This window comes from Diabrotica undecimpunctata, chromosome 3, assembly GCF_040954645.1.
Source record: "Diabrotica undecimpunctata isolate CICGRU chromosome 3, icDiaUnde3, whole genome shotgun sequence".
Lineage (NCBI taxonomy): Eukaryota > Metazoa > Arthropoda > Insecta > Coleoptera > Chrysomelidae > Diabrotica > Diabrotica undecimpunctata.
Window position 1 is genome coordinate 84,041,346 of NC_092805.1, and position 25,081 is coordinate 84,066,426.

General features: G+C 31.3%; 1 protein-coding gene across 3 annotated transcripts in view; it reads left to right on the forward strand.

Moving 5' to 3' along the window:
- LOC140436982 (alpha-tocopherol transfer protein-like) overlaps positions 1-25,081 on the forward strand; it is a 162,963-nt gene that overhangs the window by 15,778 nt on the left and 122,104 nt on the right. For all 3 annotated transcript variants that reach the window (XM_072526188.1, XM_072526187.1, XM_072526186.1), the window contains exon 2: positions 23,253-23,444. In XM_072526188.1, the coding sequence (XP_072382289.1) occupies positions 23,253-23,444 (192 nt within the window). The remainder of the gene's footprint in view (positions 1-23,252; positions 23,445-25,081) is intronic.

Consider the following 25,081-nt stretch of genomic DNA (forward strand, 5'->3'; position numbering starts at 1 on the left):
TATAAACCCCAGGTATTTGAATTTATCCTTTCCTTTGATTGTTACGTTGTCATCAATCTGTAGATCTTCTATGTCTTCTTCACTTGTAGATAGGTACTCTGTTTTCGCGAGGTTAATATCTAGACCATCCTTGGTATATTCTTCTTGTAGTTTCTTCATCATGTAGCTGAGGTCGTCTTGTTCTCTATGTGCCAGAGTTAAAACACACCAGTAAAAGATGACAAAAAAAATTTTTACTACTTGTACCTAAATTTTAAAGAATTTTAAAATGTATTTTTTCCACTATTTTATATTTTATGTGTGTGTTATTAATGTTGAGTGTCTATGCTTTTATAAATAATCTCAACGACTAGTAAGTTGCACTGAAGATTTGTGATATTTTATAAATATTTACACTTTTATTTTATTTTTATAAATATTATAGTGTCTTGAAAAAGGAATAAAACCATTCCGAAAGCTAGACAAAAAGTCATAAGAGTGTTTCATTAACATCCCGGCCAGTGTTCTGTCTGCAACCCTAATAAACTGTGTTGTTTATATATATATATATATATATATATATATATATATATATATATATATATATATATATATATATATATATATATATATATATATATTTGTCACACTCTATTTTACAATTTACGATATCTTTTTTCATGTCCTCTGGGACTACAAAATATTTTTTCTATAGATTCTGTAAGTTGTCCATCTATTCTGATTTTAACTTTGTTGTTTTGGTAGATGTTTTCGATATTTTCTATTATACAGAAGATGGATTACATCTTTGAGTTTTACTTTGTCAAACGCTTTCTTTAGGTCAATCACACACAGAAATACTGGTCTGTTATACTGTAGATTTCTCAGTAATTTTCTTCTAATAATAATAATAATCTTTCTAATAACTAATATTGCATTTGCACCTGTGTTCAAAAACCCTGTTGTTCATCTGCTAAACTTATCCCCTGATTTATTAGTACTTGTAAAATTTTAGTTGTAACTTTTGGGGTAGCATTGTTTATACCTACCTCTGTACTTTTTTGGCTGTTTTTTTACCTCCTTTTTTGAATAGTAGAATTAGTTCGTTCGTATTTTATTGTGTTTTATAATTTTATTAATTAATATTGTTCCAAGCCCGGATAAAGGAGGAGGGGGTCTACAGCCAGGTTAGCACCCTACTGATAGACTTTACAACTCATAGAAACAGGATTATGCCTCGAAACAGGAATATTTTTAATGTGTTGCATAATAATATAAAGTACGTACTTCCCAGTGGAGAGATACGGGCAACAATATATTGGCTTATAGGGCAGTCCCTACAGTAGAGATACTAACTATATAGAAAAATGTAAATTAGCGTGGGATAATACTGTACTTTGGTTGCATTGATGATGTAGCCCAAATCGTGCCAAACATGAAGTTGATAGAAACGGTGTTCAGCCATCAAATGTTAGAAAATCTTTTGAGGCCATAATAATTAAAAGACCTTCTCCAATGCAATAAAAATTATACAGAAATGATGGCATCTCCTGAAGTAAAATGGTCCGAAAGCAAACTATTTCAGGATTAACACCATTACAGGTTAGAAAAATTAGTATAGCGTCTTGGAATCTTGCAAATCTTACAGGTGAGATATAGTTGGTAGATGCGCTTAAAAGAAGGATAATACAAATTGCATGTATTCAGAATGTACCATATATAGTAAACTAAATTACTAAGAACTAAACTTAGAACACTCATACACTATGTGACTTGAAGGCCCGTTGTTTGGTCCTGGTACATAATGGTACCAGGACATATAGATGGTACATAATACCGAATTATAGAGAGTAGTTACAAAATAAAAATTTAACGGTTGTTGTGCTGGAAAATATTTGCGGCATAAAATAATTTCTTGAGAAATATTTACAAAAAAGCTTTAAACAGAAAATTTTACAACATTTAATAAACAGAATGAAATTTAGACAAAATGTAACATGCGGATTTTCGACACTTTACAGAGATACTAGGTGGAGACGGCAAAGGACAAACGAGTAAATGAAGAATACAAAGTATAGTATATAGGGACAAAGTAGCACTGAACATGGAGCTGATATAATAATTACTGATAGTCAAAAGAAAGAGTAGTAGGTTATAAAAACAAGTGATAGAATAATGTCAGGGAAATTTGTAATTATTAAATAAGTATTGTATGTTGTGTGTATCTGCTCCTTAAACTAGTCTAGGTGAGAATGAAAGGAAAGGTTTCTGTGGCCAATTAGAAAACTTACTAAGTGTTGTTTCATCAGAGAAGAAAGTCATAATAGGAGGTGGGTCGATCCAAGGCAGGATATGAAGCAATACAAAGTGTACTAATCTTTGGAATAAGAAATTAAGCTGGAGATGATATGCTGCTATCAACAGCAGCATTAGATATGGGAATTGTTAACACATTCTTTAAAAAAAGAGAAAGTTGATGTATAGTAGTCATCAAAATTCAAACAAATTATTTTCTGACAATAAAAAAGAAGATATAAGTGAATGTAAGGACTGCAAGATAATAGTTAGTGACGCAGTAAGCCAACAACTTAAGTTGCTTGTGCATCGAAGAAAAAAGCGAAACTAAACCAAAATATCGGAGATGAGCACAAAAAATCAAGTGGTACCTATTAAAAGATAAGTAAGAAGGTCTATTTAGGGAAAAATAGAAGAAATGTGTTGAAACATGAAAGAAAATTTGGAAAGAAATAGCAAGAAAGAAATATAATTTGGAGGAAGATTACCAGTATTATTAGAGCTACTACAAATAAACTACTTAAAAAAACCTCAGAAAAGAAGTTCGAGAATAAAAATAAAGAAGAAGTGATAATTATATAAATATTGTAAAGAAAATAGGTTTTATACAGATCTTCAAAATTATGTGGTCGCCAAAAAGGAGGCGAAAGTAACCGTAGCAGTACAAATCTATGCGATCATTTTGATACCAGGAAAGAAGAAACAAATAGTATATAATGGCCAAATATAGAGCAAAGAAGGCGAAATATTTTAATCAGATTCAAAAAGTACTTTGTCAGTTTGTTCAATGAAGCATTTGAGAGAAAATGAGTTTACTTAAAGGAAACAGTAACAGTAACAGTCGCCAAAATAATTAAAGAGGAACTAGTTCAAGCACTTCAAAAAATAAGGAATGGTAAAGTAGTCGGATCAGATGATATTCCTGGGGAATTGTGGACAGCTTTAAAGAGACGGGAAGCAAGTTGGTTAATAGGTTTAATAATAGAATTATAAAAGTGGCACAAATATTAGGCGAATGGAGAAGCATCTGCGTAGAAAAATAAGGAAGATATAAAGCAATGCATAAACTGCAGGGCTATAAAACTACTTAGTTACACTATGAAAATAATGGACAGATTATTCGACAGACGGATACGTGAATAAACCCAAATATCCGATAATCAGTTGTGTTTTATGCAAGGTAGATCAACAATAGATGCAATTTTCATTGTAAGGCAGCTGATAAAAAATACAGGAATAATAAAGCAAACGCTCATATGGTATTTATTGATCTTGAGAAAGCATATGATAGAGTTCCTCAAGAGATTCTGTCGTGGGCAGTCAATAAGAAAGAAGTTCCCAGTAAATATGATTTAATCTTAGTCTTGGATCAGCTAACAGCGAAACTACAGGGCAACATTTCCTGTTGCTTAATGTATGCTGATGAGAAATAGTAAAAGCCATTTACAACAAAAACTGGAACAGTGCAGAAAATTTCTTGGCGAAAAAGATTTGAAATACAGTAGGTTAAAAACAGAGAATTTGGAATGTTCATTTAAGGATGGAATTATTACAAATAAAATGATAACCTTGGATGGTGAAACGATTGTGAAAAGTAATGGTTTTAAGTATATATGGAAATATATAAGTTATATGGAAATATATGGAGATACATGCAGTAGAATAGATGTTGGATGGATAAAGTGGAAAGAAACGAGTTGTGTGTTGTGTGATAGAAGGATTTAATGAAGTTGAAGAGAAAATTTTATAAAACTGTCGAAACTGTAGAAACAATGAATATATCGGCTGGAAAGTAAAATGCTTAGATGAACGAGTGGAGTGAACAAAAGGATATAATTAGGAATTTGAATATTAGGTAGAGTATAGGTGTAACACCAATTGATGTCAAAATTTGTTCGGGACGTTAATTACCCAATACAAAATATTGCTGATCTGCGGATACCTGGGAAGAGTGGGAGAGGAATACCAAACAAGACATCTAGGTAGGTATGATAATTATCTGTATATTTTGAATATACCTCCCATTTCTGTGTAACATTTATAAACTTATCGTTTGGTTTTATTAAATCAGAATACAATTAAAAAGCAGAAGTCAAGATGCGGTGGAATCTTAAATACTGTTTAGTGATTGCGATTGAATATTCTTAGATGTATAGTGACACCTGAGTAACTTGAACTTTATCTAACACGGAATTTTGCAGACGACGAAAATGTTGATAATTACCTACATACGGTAATATAAATAAATATTTATTCAATGTAAATAAAGGTTATGATGGTAATATTTTATATTAACTAGTCAAAAAATGAATAAACACTGAACAAATATTTGAACTTACAATGATTTTAGAAGACAATGATTAAAATTTTTATAGGTACTTTAAATTTTTTGTAATAGTTACATAAGTGACTATCATAGGTTTCTGTCTGATTTTTGGCTAATTTTTGCTTTCACTATACTCTAGAGATTATCCAGTTTATGATAATATATTTTAAGCTGCCCCCACCCACTTGCATTAATAATCTGTGCTGTTTTGATTGTTCGTATATATTACTTATAAAGCGCGACATAAATACGCATCTAGAAGGGATGCATGGCCTATGCTGTCTAGAAGTGTGTACTCTGGTTACACTCTACTATGCCTACATATTAAAGTTTTACTTATACTTTCGCTAATACTTGGGGCTTAGTAGATAGTGGAAGGTCCAAACAAACTTTTAAATAAAAATGGAAAAGCAAATATGTTACAAGCTTTTAGATACGTAATTTGCCACCTACAGCATATCACAGATTCTTCTGAGATTAGAGCTAAGCATTAGAAATTTTATCAGTTATTAGGTAGTTCAAAGATTCATTTGTTTGTAATAAGCCCCATGTAGGACGAAAAATATCATAGTTTGGCCTAAGCATAAATTTGGAGACATAAAGGATAAGTATTCATGCGTTTTAGAAACGCAATACCCGTTCTGTATAAAGCGTATTACAGAAGTTTGTTGCAGTATATCCTACTGTTGCAGTATATCCTACTGTTGCTGTAACTTACTTTGAGTTAGATGCTAATGAGCTAGTTTTATTTTTATTTTACATTTTAAATACTCTCATTTCAAATAATGTAAATAAACTAAAAATAGTGTCATCAAAGTACATTAGATAATTGCCATTTGTTATGCATAAATACACACATTTATAAATTTTGATCGGCCACATCACACGAAATAATTAAAAAGAGTTTTAGGAAAATCACCATATATTATTTCTAATTGATTTAATAACGCAATTGACAATAAATACTTAAATAACAAAATTAATTGCATAATTGGTTAAATATCTTGTTTGCCTTCTAAGAATAATAAATTCATAAAACCATGCAAACGTCAATATGATTTACAATAAAATTAATTTTAAAAAAATTAAAAAAGAGCAATTTTGATTTTCTTAGAAAGTCATATTCTAGATCAACTAGTTTCTAACTCTAACCAACACGACAAAAATTTCAGATAGAAATCATATTGAGTGAACCGTTACTTGTAAATTCTGTATCCAAATTTTGACAATTTTAATACTAAAAATAGTTATCGATGTTAGAAAAATAAATATTGTTTAAATTACACATTCAATTTTAAACTAGAAAATAAAAAAATATGAAGTAATATTTACTTTATCAAATGTTCAAACAGAGCACGGTACAATATACAACTTTTCATAGGCCATTGCGCCTCCGTACTTTTCTAACAATGCTATCAGATTTACTAATGATTAGCTGAAGAGTTTATGATTTATGTTATTATGTAACCGTCTTTTAATGCCCTTAATTGGTGCTTCCGATTTTGAAGACTATTAAGATTTATATCCTATACAGCTACATATATTTAGTTGTTCTTGAAAAACTAAACAACTGAACAGCTGAAAATTTCTTCTCGAACATTATCAAAAGTAGCTAAGTAGCTTAATGTGTTTTGTACAGTTTAGATCTTAATCAATATCATCATAATTCGTGCAACAGGCCAAGTTAAGCCTGGACTTTCCTAAGCTTATTCCTCTATTCCGTTGTATTTCTTGCAGTTTGGTAACTGTTGCTGTTGGCAACATTGATCTTTCTAGCCTACTTAACTACTGTTTTGCTTCATCTTAATCTAGGTATACGAGTACCTCTTAGGTAATTTTTCGGGTTCCGCCAATAAAATAGGTCGTGCTATTTCTTTGTACTTATTGTATAGTTCAGAATTATACCGACGATCCCACGCACCATTCTCATTTATTTTTGTAAGGATTTTTTTTTTTAATATTAATAGGCTGCATTATCCATATTAGAAAGCACCTATATTTCCCACATATTGGAACTGAAAGTATTAAGATTATGTATATCATGATTATTATCTTTCTTGTTAAATTGTGTTTTTAAGATATTTGATATTATAACTTTTATGATAAGTTCTATTGATGACCGTTACTCGTCGATTTATCTCTTCTGTTATTATGTTTTTAGTGTTTACCATGCTTATCACATAAGACAATTGTTAAACTACTTTAACTATGTTCACAGATTGTAAAGTTTCGTCAAATTTTTTAAATCCTGGACCTTTCACATAAGCTTAGTTTTATTGTCGTTTATCACCAGACTCATATTCTTGGCTGCATTGGTAAGTGCAGTAAACATCTCTCTGGATTTATGGGTTGGTTATGGTTGCGATAAGGTCAATGGCATTTGCGTTTTAGTTCAGTCATCAGAGATTTAATCTCTATAAAATAAACGAACAAGCTAAATTTTGCCGAGAGTGTCAGTTGTGGGACCCCAAAAAAATGCAAAAAATTTGTCACCTCTATCCAGAGGCTTCCCCCTAAAACTTCCCCTAAAACTCCACCTCGTAGGGGGAGAAAATTGGAAACATCGACTTTTCAAGAATCTGTATGCCGTAAAAAATGTTTTAAACAAGAAATATAGCTGAGATGATTTTGAACAAAAATCCTTATTAGCACTTTTTGTGTAGAATGAACCATTCTCTCAGAAACAACTCTTGAAGCGACCGGCGATTTTTAAATGCCAGAGAAGCACGCGAAATCTATTTTTTAACTAATATTTGTATCAACTTTAGGCAAAAAATTCCATATATTTTGTTCAGAGCAACTTATCGACAAAAATCAAAGAGTTTTAAAAGAGGAGACTGCAGCTTTGGTATGCAATTTTTGAATTTTGCTGCAAATAAAGTAAGTTTCTAAAAGTTGTTAAATAAATAAACGTTGAGCTATTTTGTCATTTTTTACAATCCTCATGAGATCAATAAAATTTATTACTTCCACCTAAACTTTGTAAAAATGCTTTCACAAAAATCGAATTGGGTAGTGTTTAGAACTGGAGTTGTGAAATTTTGAAAAACATACTTCGACAATCGAAAAGAATAAGTTTTAAATGTTTTAGATCGTTTGTAATGTGAAAGTTTAAATTTCGCGTTTTTTAGGTATATTTCAAATGCATCATATTAATTTCCAAAATATCAAAATCAAAAGTTCATGCTAAAGGTTTTAAAGACTGTGTTCTAGCAATGGAAATTCTATAGTCACCAGGTCAATGAAAGTAATATATTTTATTGATCTCATGAGTTTAAACTTACGTTATTTGCGGCAAAATACAAAAAATTGTATAGGAAAACTTTACCTTTCATCTTTAAAACCCATTTTGATTTTTGTCGATAGAACACTTTAATCAAATGATATCGAATTTTTACCGCCGAGTTGACACAAGTTTTATTTAAAAAATTGATTTCACGTAACTGACATTCAAAATGGTCGATCGCTCCAAACGTTTTTTCTGAGACAACGGTTCATTCTACACAAAAAAGATCCAATTAACATTTTTGTTCAAAATTGTCTTAGCTGTCGAGGTAAATCAATGTTTTCCGTTTTCCCGCCCTATTTGGGGGGGGGGAAGGTAGGTTAAAGGCCAAGTATATCCTTGGAAAATTCTGCTTGTTTGTATGGTTTTAAGAGGTTCAGTGGCATTTTAGTTTCTGACGCCTGGAATATACGATACTAACATTGTATCCCGGTTATTAATTTTTTATATCATAACTTTTTTAAAAGTAGGCACTTCATGGTTATACAGAAGGATCCCATGGAATGAAGATTCCATGGGCAGACAAAGTCACCAATCAAGAAGTACTACGAAAGATAAAAAAAACCGCGGATTTGGTCAACATCGTGAAGGGCCGCAAGCTGCAGTACTTGGGACATATAATGAGAAATCAATCATATGAGAAGAATAATATCCTGGCTTGCTAACCTGACAGCATGGTATAGAAAGAGCTCAACACAGCTATTCCGTACAGCAACCAACAAATTCATCATAGCCAGAATGATCTCCAACGTTCGGAACGGAAAGGCACCCTAAAAAGAAGAGGCACTTCAGTTTGTGCTTAATTCTTTGTATTAGCTCTTTTCTTCTTACTGAATTTTTTTCTTAACATATAATTTTTTTACAAATCATACAACATCTATTAGAAATTACAAATGTTTATTTTACATAAAAAAAATAGTGTTTTTTTCGGAAATTTTACTACAAGTCTAGTAGATAGTTACCCTATGTTTTTGAAGTTCTAGCTCTGGACCAAAGTACATATTTTGTAGCTGATTCTCTTTTGGCAAGCTTATCAGCTCTTTTATTGCCTTTATTCCCTGGTGATGTAGAACTCATATCAGTGCGATATTGTTAGGTTTCTCTAATTTAGTTTTAAAAATGAACTTAAATGAACGTCAATATTTTATTCGTCAAGCGGCAAGTCAAGAGGAAAGATTTCAGAGCCGTGTGAATATTTCAGAGTTAATCTCGCTCGATGACACCATTAGAATAAAATGAAGGACTGGAATTAAACGAAGACTCTAAAGGACAAAGTTCTTTGAGTATAAAAGCAGAGCATAAAAAGATGTGATGTTGCAAGTTGAACTAGGGCATTCTTTGTTAAATATAATAAGTTGACAAGATAGGATGCGATCCTTGGTTTTAGGAAATCTTCAGTAATTTATGTATAAATTTGCTATTACTCAATGTCTGTCTCAGAGCTTATGTAGCATCCTCGTACAATTAAAATCCTGTTGTTTAAAAAGTCAAGCAACCGCCATTAAATCATTTTAATAGTTATATGTTTGTTTTATACTTCCGTCACTCGAGTAAACCATCAAAAAATTAAATATTGGTCAAGGACAAAAGAAATCTTAATTGTTATATAACATATAACCAAAATCTTTTACTATTTGGCTGCATACATTTTTTTTAACAAGTCCGAATTTTGTAATGGTATTTTCTGTAAATGGTATCTGGTTATTTCACAAAATTTATAAAGGTGAAAGCTATCGATCTGCAACATTTAGCTTAGTAGAGAAGTATCAAAATTAATTTTATGTAACATACCACTACTCTGATCATGTTTTTATGTATCTTTAATTGTAGACTGCAATTAGTAAAGTAGGTTACGCAGCAATATTTTAATAACTTGGAAAATATTTGTTGGTTGTGACTATGAGTATGTATTATCCGCCGAAATCAAACATCAGTACCAGTGCCAGTACGATTTCCGTTGAGAATACTATTGAAAAAAATGTTAAAAATACTGATCTCTAAAATGAGAAAAAGTAAAATCAATTTAGGAAGTCTGGTAATATCGGTCAAGAAAGTTTAAATTAGGCGACCACACATCTAAACGTATAAAACATTATTGCCATTCAGTATGTTACAAACAGACACTTTGATCAATTTGACGCTCCTGGATTAAATTACTCTTGGGTCAAGAAGTTTATCATGTCATGTCATGTCAAGAAGTTTATAAGATTATTTTTTATTTGTAAAAGTTATTTGTAGGGTAGTAATGCGGCAAAGGTTCTGTAGAATGTGACGATTTTGTAGTGACTCCTAGAAGGTTTCTCATTAGGTTCTTCAGGGTAGGTTGGTAGGCATGGTCAAGTTAAGGTAGATTATAAAAACGACGTTTCATTTAAAATACTTTGGTTTTTGGTGTTTTTTTAATAAAATCGGGTGGAGGTTATAGGCTTATGACTAATTACTTGAGAAAGGAACTGAAACTTAAAGAGGTTTTATTATTTCATATGGTCAATGGACTTCCGAATATGTAAAAACCCCGGAATACTACCACTTAAAGGGATGCGTTTTTGAGAAAGGGGTGAATTAGTCGTTATGCACTAGAGTACATAAATGTGAATTCTATGGGCTTTTCGTGTATATATATATATATATATATATATATATATATATAAATCTACAGCAAAGTTATTTAAAATAAAGTTTTTTATGGCATTTAGCACCTTTTAAAGTCTAAATTATTTTTTTACAAAAATATATTCAAAAATTCCTAAACGCCTATACCTATACCCCTTGGAAAAAATTATACAGCAAAAAAGAAAAATCGCTTGGTTTTGTTTTTATTTGCTTGGTTTGTTGAATATACCTTTGTCAAAAAAAAATATTTTTGTCTTTAAAAGGTGACATTTTAGCCTAACTTTTTTGAACATAATCAATAGCCCAGTAGCTGTGATTATACATAATCAGTAGTCTAGAAACTTTCAACATATTTAATACCCTCACTGAGGACATGTAATATTGTGTAATGAGATTGGAAAACTACAGAAAACTAATATCTTGCTGTTTTTTTTAATATCGCCTGCGACTTTAAGGAGTATTTTCGAAGGTTTCTACTTTTCATAGAGTGTGTTAAATGGAAGAGGAATGGATATGCTAAGTAGAGATCTGACAAGTGGTATTTTTTAAGGGTAACAAGCTTTGAAGAGACTTCGAGTGCCAGTGTTAGAATCCATAATCTATCTCAAGGCGTGTCTTTTCTGGAGGTGAATGTAACGAGGAATGAATTTTTGGATTTGCGTGAAGACAGTGGTCTCGAAGACAATATCTATGATGGACAATTTTGTATGTTGGCCTGGAAATTGTTACAGGCTGACGTTGTGGATAGATTATAATTGTGTACGGTTTTCAGTATTTTGATCTTCTTTTTTGCAACACCCCGAGCATTCCTTCAGTCGAAGCGAAACCGCATGGTTCGACCTTGGGTCTCACAACGCCGCATTTCTCTGTTGGTAGTGATATCATTAAGGAGTATCTCAGCGAATATTTGGTTTTGTAATCTGTAAAGACTGTTACCAGATGGTAAATAATTTGGTGGTTTTTAGGAATAGATACAGGATTTTAAGTGCCGTTACGGGCCACTCTAAGAAAGATTCAGATTTTTCTGTCCCGGACATTATTTCGGACTTTGTGCTCGAATTCTTAAACGTTAATACTACGATATTCATCGAACTGGGCTTTTTGTTGTTGGTAAAAGACTTTGAGAAATTCGAGAAATTCGTCAAGAGGAGCTCGTTAGCTTTAATAATTTGGTAAAATTTAAGCTTTTAGGAAATATTTAAAAACATGTGCTCGATTATGTACTTATATAGATTGGTTGGATCAGGCTTAGATAGGGCCTGCGAAGTCGTTGGGGATCAAAGCCAGATAAGGCATTTAAGCTAGTTGAGGTCTATGAAATAAGTGGAACATGTGAGGCGAGATTTTGAGAGTAGTGTTGTATTAAGGAGTATTATAGAGGACCTCAAAATATTCTAAGTTATATTTAAGAAAATTATTGGTTTTGGAGATGTAAAATTTTTGCTGATGAAAAATTCGTTGAAATTTGCTAGATTTTTAATTTGTGCGGACTAGGTATGAATGTGTGCTCTGGAGCTTGTGTAATATCGTTGTAAAACCATATGCCATGCGGTGTTATAAATCCGTTCTGAGTGATTTAAGGAAAGATTTGTGAGTTCTTTTAAAAACGTATTGTGGGTTCAAGGTATTGCACGTGCGAATTGTTCAGGTGTATCAAGGGGAAAGATGTGCATTTTGATGGCAGCACCTCATGCTTTTTTAGGAGATGGCTATTTTTGTTCTTACGTCTTACCAACAGACTCACTTGGAAGGATAGTTTGAGTTCTCTGATAAAGGAGTGTTGACCACCACGTCGTGAGTTTTCTGGTTACACTTCCCAATCTGACGCTGTGCAATGAAGGTAAAAGTTCACCTATAGACCTCCTTCACTATTCTTGACGTAAGTCAAGAACTTTGAGCTCCTAGGCTAAGAGAGGGCTCTTTTTATTATCAAGTGTTGACATGTTTACTAATCAACCCAATGGTCTTTACATTTACTTGAGGTTTCGAATATAACTAGCAATAGATCGAGGTACTCTTACAAAACATTCGTGGCACAAATATCACTGTTTCTGAAGTAATAATCTTACTCATCGGTGTCTATAAAACAACATGATAGCTATTATAGGTAACGACTATATGTAAAGCCATTGGCTGAGTGTAAGCCAGACAAAAAATTTAACCATAGAACTCAACATATATAAAATTTACATTTTTGCTCTACAAAAATAGATGCAAGTAAATAAAATTCCTTTCACAAAAGAATACACCCTCTACGATATTGGTATCGTTAATCGTAGCTTTGGAACGGAATTTGTCGTATTAATTACTGTCGAAGTGGAAATGTGATTAACTTTTTAGCAATTAGTAAGCGAATATGCATATTTAAAATAAAGACAAGGCCCTTAAGCCAAACATGTATCTGTATACCTAATACTAAAGCGCCCATCAAGAAAAAAAGTAAAATGTACTTTTGATATAAATTTAACGAAGCGTACAAACCTACAGTTGGCATACTTCTTCTAACATTTTAAGCAAATTTGGCCCATTTGCATTCGAAGTTAATATAGTGCTTGTAGGAACCTTAATTGCTACAGAATTTCAGGGGGTATGTTTGTGTATATGTACTATTCCAGACCTCAACGGCGTTGAGTACGCTTAATCTCAACCTTGATTAATGCAGTTGAGACTGAGAGAGAGGCAAATAGCCTCTCTCCCAGTCTCAACCCAGTCTCAGCCAATAAGGAATGGCTTGATTTGTCTGGTTTCAAAATGTAATCCAAATATCCAAAAATAAAAAGTATTTACTGGGTTAGTTTATTTTCATTTGATTCAAAGATAATCAAATAATTTTCTAACGCAAATATTTTATTTCAATACCTACAATATTCTTAACTTTTGACCAGCATTTTACTTCGTTAATAATTGTTTACTAAAATAAATGAATCTACATTTAAGTTAATACAGTTTTTTATTTTACGGTCAGTAAAATCTTTTAAACGCTTTTTTTAAGCCAACAATCGACCAATAAACAACCCGATAATCGACAAATAATAGTCCGTTCAATCTTCTCCATCCGTTCTACTTATATATTTCTTTTTAGTAACAATCATACATAAAAATAACTCTTAGTAGACTAAATTAAAAATAATTGGATAATTTATTTATAAGTAGTAATAATTATTTACGGTCAGTACTATTACAGAATCGTATCGGGCATGGACTATTTCGAAATAAGTGAAATGCTCAACTAAAATACATTTATCTATGTCTTTTCCTTTCTCTCTCGCTAGTATCATCACTCCTTGTGGAATAATGAGCTCATCATTTTCTCTTTTATTCTCTAGATAATCTTTATACTTCGTTTCATTCTTCTCTCATTTTTGCCTTTTTGGTTTCCTCTCACCTTAATCCGATTTTTGGATTCTACTTTTGGTTATTTTCCAACTATTGCCCCGTCTTCCTCTTTATCTTTTGCCCTGGGGCTTATATTTTAGTGATTGTCTAACGCAGTCATTTTGTTCACTTCCCAATGTGTGGCCATTCCGTTTTCATTGTTTCTTTTTTATTGTAGCAGATATGTTGTCTCTTGTTTTGGTTTTTCCCATAATTCTGTATGGGTTATTCTATTTGGCTAGTATATATTCACCATCTATATTAGAAAACTTTTTATGAAGTTTGTAATTTCATAATATTTCGAGAAATTTGGTTCATAAAATAATATAGTTAGTAACAATATAACCTCCGAAAGTTGGTAGCCAATGTAAAACAATAAAACTCACAACTTTGTTTGTGAGCCAATTGTTAGGCCTCGTTTACCTCAGTCTCTCAGGTAAAGAAAAAGTAAAAGATAAATCATATGTATTGTACATAAAAAAATGTAAAATAAATTTTAATAAGATATTAAAAATCAAAGCAAATCTTGCCTATAAGCTTTACAAATATGATACTTATGGCATCACTGGATAACTTGTTGTTGGCTTCAAAGGATTGCAGAATGTAGTGGTTGAGTGCTGATGTTGGCTTTACGGGTTAACTTGCTGGAGATGCTGTAATCGAGCCATTTTTAGTTTTGAGCAGGTATTATTCTACGCAGCTATTAGGATCTGCATATCTGCTGCAGGCTTTTATAAAGGTTCACTCAACAAGGGGAACATAAAAAATTAATTAGGCAAAAAAACTAAAATAATAAATCTTGAATTAATTACTATTTAACTGGGAATAAGCCACAATTAAAGGTTAAAATACGTTTATTGACGTTTTAATTTCCACTTCGGAAATCGTTCTCAAAATACAAACATTAGTATTTGTATTTTTAGCACTAATGTTTGTATTTTGAGAACGATTTCCGAAGTGGAAATTGAAACGTCAAGAAACGTATTTTAACCTTTAATTGTGGCTTATTCCCAGTTAAATAGTAATTAATTTAAAATGCCACAAGAAAATAGCTTCAGAACAATAATAAATCTTGAATTAGTGACTGCATACATTTTAAAATATTTCCTTGCCATATGATAAATGAAAATGATTCCAATATTAAAAAGAAAATAGCAAATTGGCAAGGATAAAATGAATATAATAATTATTAAACAAATTAGTTAAATTATAATAAAGATACTAACTGCAGTTTAAAAGAAACATGTGCGGATGTATGAATGTATAAAAAATAAAATAAAATTTGAAATCAGACACTGAATATGGGTAAAATATTAAATATAACTTACCCCAGAAAAGATTTAATATAATAAATGAATTCTCAATCCAAGCATGCATTTTTATAGATGAACGAGATTTATAAAAAATATGTCACTACAAAATTGTCGCATTAACACAGAAATGACATGACAGAGCAGAGTTTACAACTAACTGATATAATCCACAAGGAAACTAAGTTCCTGTAGTTGGCTGTATACCATATAATAAAAAATTTTCCAATAAAATCCTTTATAAAAAGGTATATAAAAAACCCAGTCGGGCTATGGTAAAAAGACAAAACGTTTTCGGAATAAGTATTCCATCATCAGTGTCCTAATAAATATTTTAGTACACTTAGTCTCGCGGTTTTTCCCACGTAGAAATTGTTGCGTTCACATGGTATTTTATAAATGCAATTTTTGATCTCTCTTGTGCATCATTAAGTTTAGTTTTCGATAAGATAGATCTAAATTGTATTGGTTGTTTTAAATGTTGCTGTGTAATATAGTCGTAACATAGCTTATAAAAACTTTAATTTTTGTTTAGTCGAATAAGTCACTTGTTTGGCAAATTTTGTTGAATGCGTTAAATATGTGTTGCGTCTTTGTTATTCTTGTCTGTATATCCTTTCGGTATCCTATTTATTTTTCCTAATTGATATTTCTAAACATGTAAATATGTCCAGGTCTTCTATTTTCTTTTTATTTATTCTTTATTTTGCTATATGTACGTTTATTAATCTGCAGGATTTTTTTCTAGTTATTCGTTTAAAAACCTATGGGAATTTATAGAAAGCTATCCGTAGATAATTTATTGATTTTAACTAAATTATAGATACATTATAGATTGTTACTAAATGAGGAGTTAAAACGCTTGGGATGGGGAACTTATGAATGTTATTGTATGTCAATTTTTGCAGTTTTAAAGACTTTATTTTTACACATTTTGTATTCAATCAATGTCTGTTTCCATTTATTTGATAAATCTTAAGCTATAGTGTCACTTTTAAATTCAGTGTCAGTTTCTCTCGATTTACCATTCTTTAGATATTTTAGTATTTGCTTCCCTTGTAATTTTTTCCATGTTTATATTTAGCTCCTATAATAGTTTCATTCTTATAATAAGTGTTTTGGAGAAAATATAAAAACGTTGAAAAGGCAAGATCAGGAAAGACTTAGTAAGATACCGAAATACACAAAGGAAGTGGATGACTATACTTTACACTGAAACTGAAAAGCTCTATTAACCCAGCGCAGCATTCATCTCCACAAAATTAAGGAATTAAGACGTAGGTTCTATTTTTTATAGCATGAACTTCTTTGGCTTCCCCCTCTGATTTTTTTAAGTTTTGAGAGCTCAATCATCATCGTATCCAACCTTGGTTGAGCCTTAGTTTTGCTATGTACGCCAAATATGTGCAAATATAATTTGTGTTCTATTCACTACGACTTATTATCTAATAAACTGAATGTTTTGGTGTGGCAAATCAAAAAATTTTTATGTTATACGCAGTTCTGTGTTCAATACAGATTACGTGATTATAAACTGCAAAACTTATATGATTTATAATTTCGACATCAGTATTTTAAATTTAATATTATATAACTGTCAGAATACTATTAGATATTTTTACGGGTATAATATCTACCCACAATATGTGAAAGTTCTATTGAAATGTTAATACTATTCTACGCGAATACAGTATTCTGTCTCCTTTGTTATTAAATAACAAAACATTGAATGAGGTTAAGTTCGTTTTATCTTTTCTTATTTAGGTGGTCTTGAGCTTATATTTATTCAAATGAGCCAAACTAGATGCAGTTCATCTAAAAGTCTTGAGACATATTTCAGTTTACTTGTTAGTTTAGTTTTTATTGTACATAAATGAAAGAACAATAATCTTGGCTTTTATCCTTATGTGGTGACTTTTCTAATTATATTTCTCCATAACTTGCTGTCTTGGATCAAACTAATATTGTTATTTACAGTCGTGTCTTATCTAAACGTCTTTCTTACGGTTATCTTTTGTTTACTTCTCTTACTCGTTCTATTTAATTGACACTCGACGATTTTTCGTAACAGGTTATTATTATTTCGGACATTAAATGTGCCCTTATCGTATCAATATATATATAACAATAAAACACTGAAAACTTTTTTTCAAAACTTCCACAAATTTTATTACAAAATTTTCTCACTAGAGCTGTGTCGGCAGAGTGCCTTTCTCAAGTGATCTATTTTTGGTATTTTTGTATCAATATATACCCTTTGATCTATCTCATTAGTATCATTTCTAAAATATGCACTATTTGTTCTTTCTTTTTATCTGCCGAATATACAATGTCGTACATCAAAGTTGGTATTACAGCATTATTATGGAACTTGTCTTTGATTTTTTATTTAATTATTTCTTTCATCCAATATACTACTGTATTCTTCTATTAATACCTAAAACTAACATTTTTCAACACTATTTTTCTATCAAAAATTGCGATCCTATTTCTAGTAGTAACTCTAGCTTTAAATGGACATTCTAAATAAAAAAAAATTTCTTTATAAAAGGTAAAATATTCAAAACCCTATCGGGCTACATCACAGAACGTTTTCGTAATAACTATTCCATCATCAGTGCTATCTGGATGTACATGTTAAAAGTCACTAAACACACGAGTAAAAACCCTTTAAATGTTGTTTAATAGCGATTATTAGTTAAGTTGCTATCAACAGCAACAACATGCCCTCGTAGTCACTTTGTCTCAGGACTAACAACCTCCAGTGGAGTCTTACGTTGTTATGTAATCCATTCCTGTTGTAACTTAAACATCATAGTTTATAAAGTTAAATAATGTAATTCAATATTAATTTAACAATATTTAAAGGGTTTTTACCCATGTATTTAGTGGCTCAAAACATGTACATCCAGATAGCACTGATGATGGAATAATAATTCCGAAAACGTTCTGTGATGTAGCCCGATAATAATTTGAATATTGAACCTTTTATAAAGGAATTTTAAAATAAATTTTTTGTGATATATGGGATATAAAAAGCTACAGGAATTTAGTTTTTCTGTGGATTCTAAATATTTTTTTTTGTTCTACACTATTTGATACTAATGGGAATAACCAAAGATTAAGCACTGAATCCTGTTGAGGATTAAGCACTAAATCCTAATACAATTCTACTTACACCTCAAGTTTATTAGTCCCTTTTATTCGAGTCACAATCTTCATATATTCAACGGTAATTTTTTAAATCAATTGCTACCGTAGAAGTTCTCAAGGTACAATTTCACATGTCCTAAAATCAATAAGTATACTTTATATTTATATAGTAGTATATCTACTTTATATTTTGTAGTACTTAGACAAGTTTCTCGTTTGTTATTTTGACAACCAATACTCTTACTGTCTATAAATCATCGTTAATGCCATTTGCTTATGTAATAATAGTGGATCTTTTTCTAAATCATTTTATCTTTCATTCGATGTAAGTTGTTTAGGGCATTGTGAACAATGCATTAAAGACCATATGGTATATATCGTAAAACATCTATTACTCGTAACACTACTGATACTAATATTATTTTAGATTTCTACATTTCTAAAATATATAAAAACTTTGTATCAGCATAGAATTGACGGGACAGAAGGAGTAAATACTAAAAATGTTTACAAAAAAAAGAGACAAGGACAAAATAAATACATAGGGTGGAATGGCTAGATAGAGGTTCCGGTTAAAGGAAAGGAGAACTATATAAAATAAGGACTAACAGGATACTGTCACCTCAAGGAGTATTTAAATAAAATCGCACTAAAAAATTGATAATTGTAGGTTATGTTAGGCTGAAGACGAGATGGCAAAACACGTTTTATGCAATTGCTTAGGGTTGGGTGGGATAAGGCCTTTGGGTATTATCAACTCGAGCCCTACGACTTCGTAAAAGTGTCAGCAATGACCATACTACACTCTGTTAAAAAAGTCTGTTAAAAAGCCTGTGCTGAACTGACAACTTTAACCTAGAGATAAGTTACAGTAGGCCTTTAGGTCGAGTAAAGCTAGGTTAAGTCGAGTTAGGAAGAGTGGTTAAGCGCCCACTGATATTGAACCTAACCTTTTTTTTCTTCTTTAATGAGGGGGGGGGGGGGTAATCCAAGTGTTCGAAACATACCTCGGTCCTAGCAGATTGGCAGGACCTAGAAGTGCGCGCAAGGGTTATTCGGACACCCTCGCTGTTAACGCCAGAAACCTACCTGCTAAAAAAACACCCTCCTCAGCGGTGAATTACCGATCAGATCGCCCTGATTGAGACGCAACATCGGAAAGGCATTCACCCGATCTCTCATTCACGCATAATTTTCACGCATCCTAGCACTTTCTCATTACAACTGAATTTTTCTCTCTCACTGTTCCTCCCTGTTCATGTTCAATCTCACCCCTTCTTATTTTACCTTATCTTATTGCTTACTCTTGGGCATCCTGCCTCAATTGTTCTTAATTGCTTTTTCACAAAGGTAATAAAGCAGTTGAGTGTACATGTATATGTGTATAGCCCAATTATTAACGGATTTAATAAATCAATCTGTAGAGGGATTTCATTTTCCTGCAAAATTCAAAATTGGAATACTATCCCCAAGATTAAAGAAATGAAATAAATATTTGTTAGAGAATTATAGGCTAGTTACAGTACCAAATGTACTGTATAAAGTTTTTTAAAAATGTATTCTTAAAAATTTGTTTCTTGCAGATAAATAAACGAAAATTGCATCTACTACATGTCTTAAATAAATTTTTGCTGTTAAGATATGAAAAAAGCAACTGTTTTTACCTTCGTATCACCTCTAAAGTTAACTCGGCTTTTATTTTCTTATTCTCAATTTTCCGTGCTTGCTTTACACCGAGATATTTGTACATAATATTTTCACAATATTTCACACAATAATATTTTCATATTTTCAATAAGTTCCTTTAGAATGGGACTTTGTTAATTGGGATATTTTCAGTATATATTTCTATGTCATTTATGCGGCTCTGAGTCAAAAGCTTTATTGTTGTCAATAAAACAGTAAAGAGTTTTTTTGCAACACGTCTGGTTAGAAACGACTAAGTCGGTGATAAGTTGGCCTTTTCAGCTCATGGAACACTTAACGCATCCTTTTGTAATAAGCATTCATAAACACTCCAAAATTTCTTTAGTCAAAAGAAGTAAACTTCGTCTGGTCCAGGATATTTCCAGTTATGAAGCTCTTTGATAATATTTGAGACTTCTTCAGAAATGAAAAATCCATAGGGAGTAGTAGTGTAGTATTGACAATTGTGCGTCGTATCTTCAAATAAATCACTCAGCATTGTTGTTAAGAGTAGTTGATGTAGAAAGTTGAGTAGTAGTGTAGTATTGACAATTGTGCGTCGTATCTTCAAATAAATCACTCAGCATTGTTGTTAAGAGTAGTTGATGTAGAAAGTTGATTTTCCCAAAACTTTCTTGAATTGAATTTATAAGTTAAATTTCTTTTTGATTTGGATACAATTTATTGGCTCTTTCTACATAAGAATCAAGTTTCCGATACAACGCCTTCTCAGCATGCTTAAAAAGTATTTGTATGACAAAAGCCCGCTTCCTTAACATCCAGCCACCGACGTCCTACTCCCCCATTCGGTAAAAATTCCCACAGGTTATTATTATGTATATTAATTTATATGTATATTACAGTAAACGAAAAATGTGATACAAAAATTACTGCCAGGAAAACGGTTATTAAACCAATTATGAATTAATCTAGTACAATAATGGTAAAACTAAGGTCTACGGGCCATAATTTTTTGATTTGTAATGAATCACCTACAGTTTCTAAAGATTTTAATTTATCTCGATACTTCTCTAAAAATATACAAATACAAAATATAAGCATATGACAGAAATAGAGAGAAAGTCATGTGTTGAAAGGCAAAAAGAGAAGTTACATTGGCAGCAAAACATGTTTACGAGGCAATCTGATACTTAAAGAGCAGCAACATTGGCAAGTTATGTTGTAGCTCATAAAATTGCTAAAAGTAATAAAACTTTATCGAATGTTGAATTCATAAAAGAATGCATGGTAACTATAAGCCATATTATAATTTGTTCAGGTAAAAAGAACGAGTTTCAGTCTTTAGTTTTATCACGAAGGACGATAACTGATCGAATTGACGGTCAAAGTTTTTGAATACTTTTTAATAACCATGGACGAGGAATTAATCAAGAATTAAATATTACTGAAGAACTAGAAAGCTTGCAATTAATGAAGGGAAATACTACTGGAAATATATTTATGATTCTTGTTTTGAAGGTACTTCAAATTTAAACTTGCCTAAAGAAAAACTATGTAATATAACCTCGGATGGAGCACCCAATATGATGGGCAGCAATGTGGGGTTTATGGGAATTTTTTTTTTAAAGAAAATCCTAATATTATTGTATTATTTTTGCACTACTTAATACACCAGGAAGTGTTGTGTAAAACAGCTTTTAACATATAACCCGTAATGAGCGTGGTTGTTAAACTTACACAATACATTCACAAGGTTTGATGCATAGACAAATTCCAAGGAGCAACTTTTTGACGGAGCAAAGAGAATGGGACGACTTTAAGATCATGTCTGACAAAAATTTGTTTTTTAAATACGCATTTTTTTACAGATTTACTGTCACCCTGCTACTTCACACTGCAGTTTGAATTATTTTTCAGATGCAGTGAGGAAAATGAACTCACCTATTTTCCCAAAATAAACAGTATGACACCGTCGCTTAACATTTTTTCCTATCTATCTATCTATACAAGGATTTTTACAGCTGTCGCCGCCTTCCTTCTTTCAGCCAACGTCTCCAGTCCTTTCTGTTCTGCCATTCTCCATCTCTAAGGTCTCGTCTTTCCATGGCCTCGTCCACTTCATCCCTCCATGATCTTCGGGGTCTACCTCTTTTCCTCCTTCCTATTGGGCTCCAATCCGAAATCCTTGCTATCCACCTTGTATGATCTGTTCTTCTCACATGCCCATACCAAATTAAACGTTTTTCTTCGATGTAGCTGAGTATGTCTTGTTCTACTGCCATTCTTCGTTTTATCTCCTCATTTCTGATGCGATCCATTTTTGTCACATTGTTTCCATTCCTTTTAATGTCAACATCGATGAAACGCCCGCCAACTTTCAACTTGAACTAATATATAATATATACAGGACACAATACCCAAATATAGTTGCCCATGCCCACAAAATAATGGTTATGTTTGATATAAGTTATTTGTGCAAACAAACATTTTCAATAATGAAACTAAGAAAAAATTGTATTTGGAATAGACTAACGGATGACCACCTTTTTTTATTACAAAAATTTCAGCCTCATAAATGCAGCCGAATTATGATAAAACCAAGCGAAAACAAAAACAGTTCCACATGTCACATATCCCCACAAAGTCTAGTAGTTCTGCTCCACCTTTTACTTTAGTTACTACGATTGCTTTTGTATTTCAATTTTGTAATATTGCACCCTAAAAGTGTTTCCGACAATTCTAATATTTTATTTTCAGCAAACAACCTAATCAAAAACGCAACAGCTTGGCCCGCCGTATATTTCTTTAGTACATATTGGCACGCGAAAGAAAAAGTTTCCCTATCCCTGTTGTAGTATAATATACTGTGGTCCCATCGTAAAATACATTCTTTGATGAATTTTGGGAAAAAAAAAATTTCCAAAAATAATAATTTTTTATTCGTATTACAGAACTATCCATCGAGCCATTTAGAAAAAATCTTCTCCATTTAAGTGTTCTACTACTGTACCACCTCAAACATTCCAAACCACCTATTTTGACAACTTGCTATAAATTACAGATTAGAATTTAATTGATATTTATCATTCTTTTGCTTAAGTTTTTACCGCCTTGTATTTACGCGAAGAAGTAGCAGTCTTCGAAATAGTTTGCAGATACGTTTATTTATAAATTTTAATTAAATTACTGTGAATCCCTAGTTTAATACAAGCAACTATTTATTTATTTTTTATATCAGTTTTGATTCTTATTTTGAATATTATTCCAGGGTTGCAGCACAACCTCATCTACCCGAAGTATCGGACGACTACATTTACGTCTTTCTTAGTTCATGTAATTTCTCAGTGGACAGAGCCAAAAGCTGCATAGAACATTATTTCACCATCAAGACAAATCATCCTGCAATATTTGGAAACAGAGATCCTGAAGATGAAAAAGTGAAATTGGTTAGGAGTTTGGGGTAAGTTTTTATTTTTAAGTTTATTTTTGTACAGTATATATTAAAAAATAATATATTTTTTCAAATAGCAAAGTTGCATTACTAGTAAATACTTTAGTTAAATCAAAATAGTATGAAGGTTATCAAAAATATCTGAAATAACTGAAACTTAAGTTCAGATTTAGATAAAACCAATTATTAGTCTCCAAAAATATCCAAAAGTATGTACGGGCTAGACAGGTAGATTTTTTTAAAAATATATGTACGTCATAACCAAACACAAAGCTTTAACCAAAAAGCTGTAAGTACTTCGTTTATTTCGATAGATGAAATAATGAATTCACTCACATTTTTGAAATTCTACAATATTAATAAAAAAGCAAAAATTAAATGTAAATGAAACTTTGGAAAGAAACAAAAACTCGATTCTAAATTACAAACAAATTATTAGATATCGGTTTCTTTAAATTAATTTGTATAATTTTTAAACAATATCCTAAATGGTGGCAACACAATGCAAAAAATCTTGGGTTAACATCGAAATTACAAAAATATAAGGGTCCAAATTGAATTGAATAGGAAAATTAAAAAAGTTGTTGGACGATATATTTCATAAAGCCACAATTACGGGCTGCTTGTTATTATGTTGAATAAACGTAAATAAGCGTAGAAGAAATGAAAGTTTTAACGAAAAGAAAGCTCAAACATATGTATTTCAAATGCATTTTAGTTCAAATATATTATAGTGAAAGTAACTAAGTAACTAAATAACCAGGTTTGAAACCTATTTAGTATTGATTTCTTAAATCAACCAATAATTTCTATTGGTTGTTATCTATTATTGACGAGCTGTTCAAAATAACATTCTTTTTCAACGAAAGCTTTAATCTATTCAATCTTTTGTAGCGTATGTATCCTATCATCTAGCATCGAATGTTACTGCTTATTGCTTTCTTAGCTCGTCATATGCTCTGGAACACTATGTGCCTCTATTTTAATAGACTTAATTAATATCTGTACGTTAATCAAAATTTCTACATTACGTACGATCTCTTTTTTCAATGTACTTATTATCGGGACCGTTTTGACCTCATATCATTAGTTAGGTTTCTTACACTTAAGTATCTGTATTTACCTAATTATAATAAAGTGGACGTTTCTTGATAAGAATCGCCAATGCTCAAAGCTTTTCAAATCCCGTTGTAAAATGGTCAATATTTCCTGAGTAACAAACGACAAAAAGGTAGTATTATTATTTTTGTATAAGTACAAAATATGTTTATTACATAATATATTTCATGTCTTTATATTAATTAATGTAAAATGCAGTCAGTGACCTTAAATCATTAACAGAAATTGCTGAGATCGTTATATTTTTTATTTACTTGATATTTTATTGCAAAATTATGCATTGCCGCATTAAAAAAAAACGGTATAATTTTACCGTTTTTTTAATAGAAAAGTCAAGTTAACTATTTTCATTTATTGAATGGTAACTAGGTATGTCAATTTAATTTTAAATATAGATAATTACAAAATCATTTTTTATTGTTAATTTAAATACGATTTTTTTAGTTGCATTTAAGATTAAATAAGAAAAAGATTTCTTCAAGATATTTGTTTTCCTTTCATATTTCTCATGGCTTCTATTTCTCCTT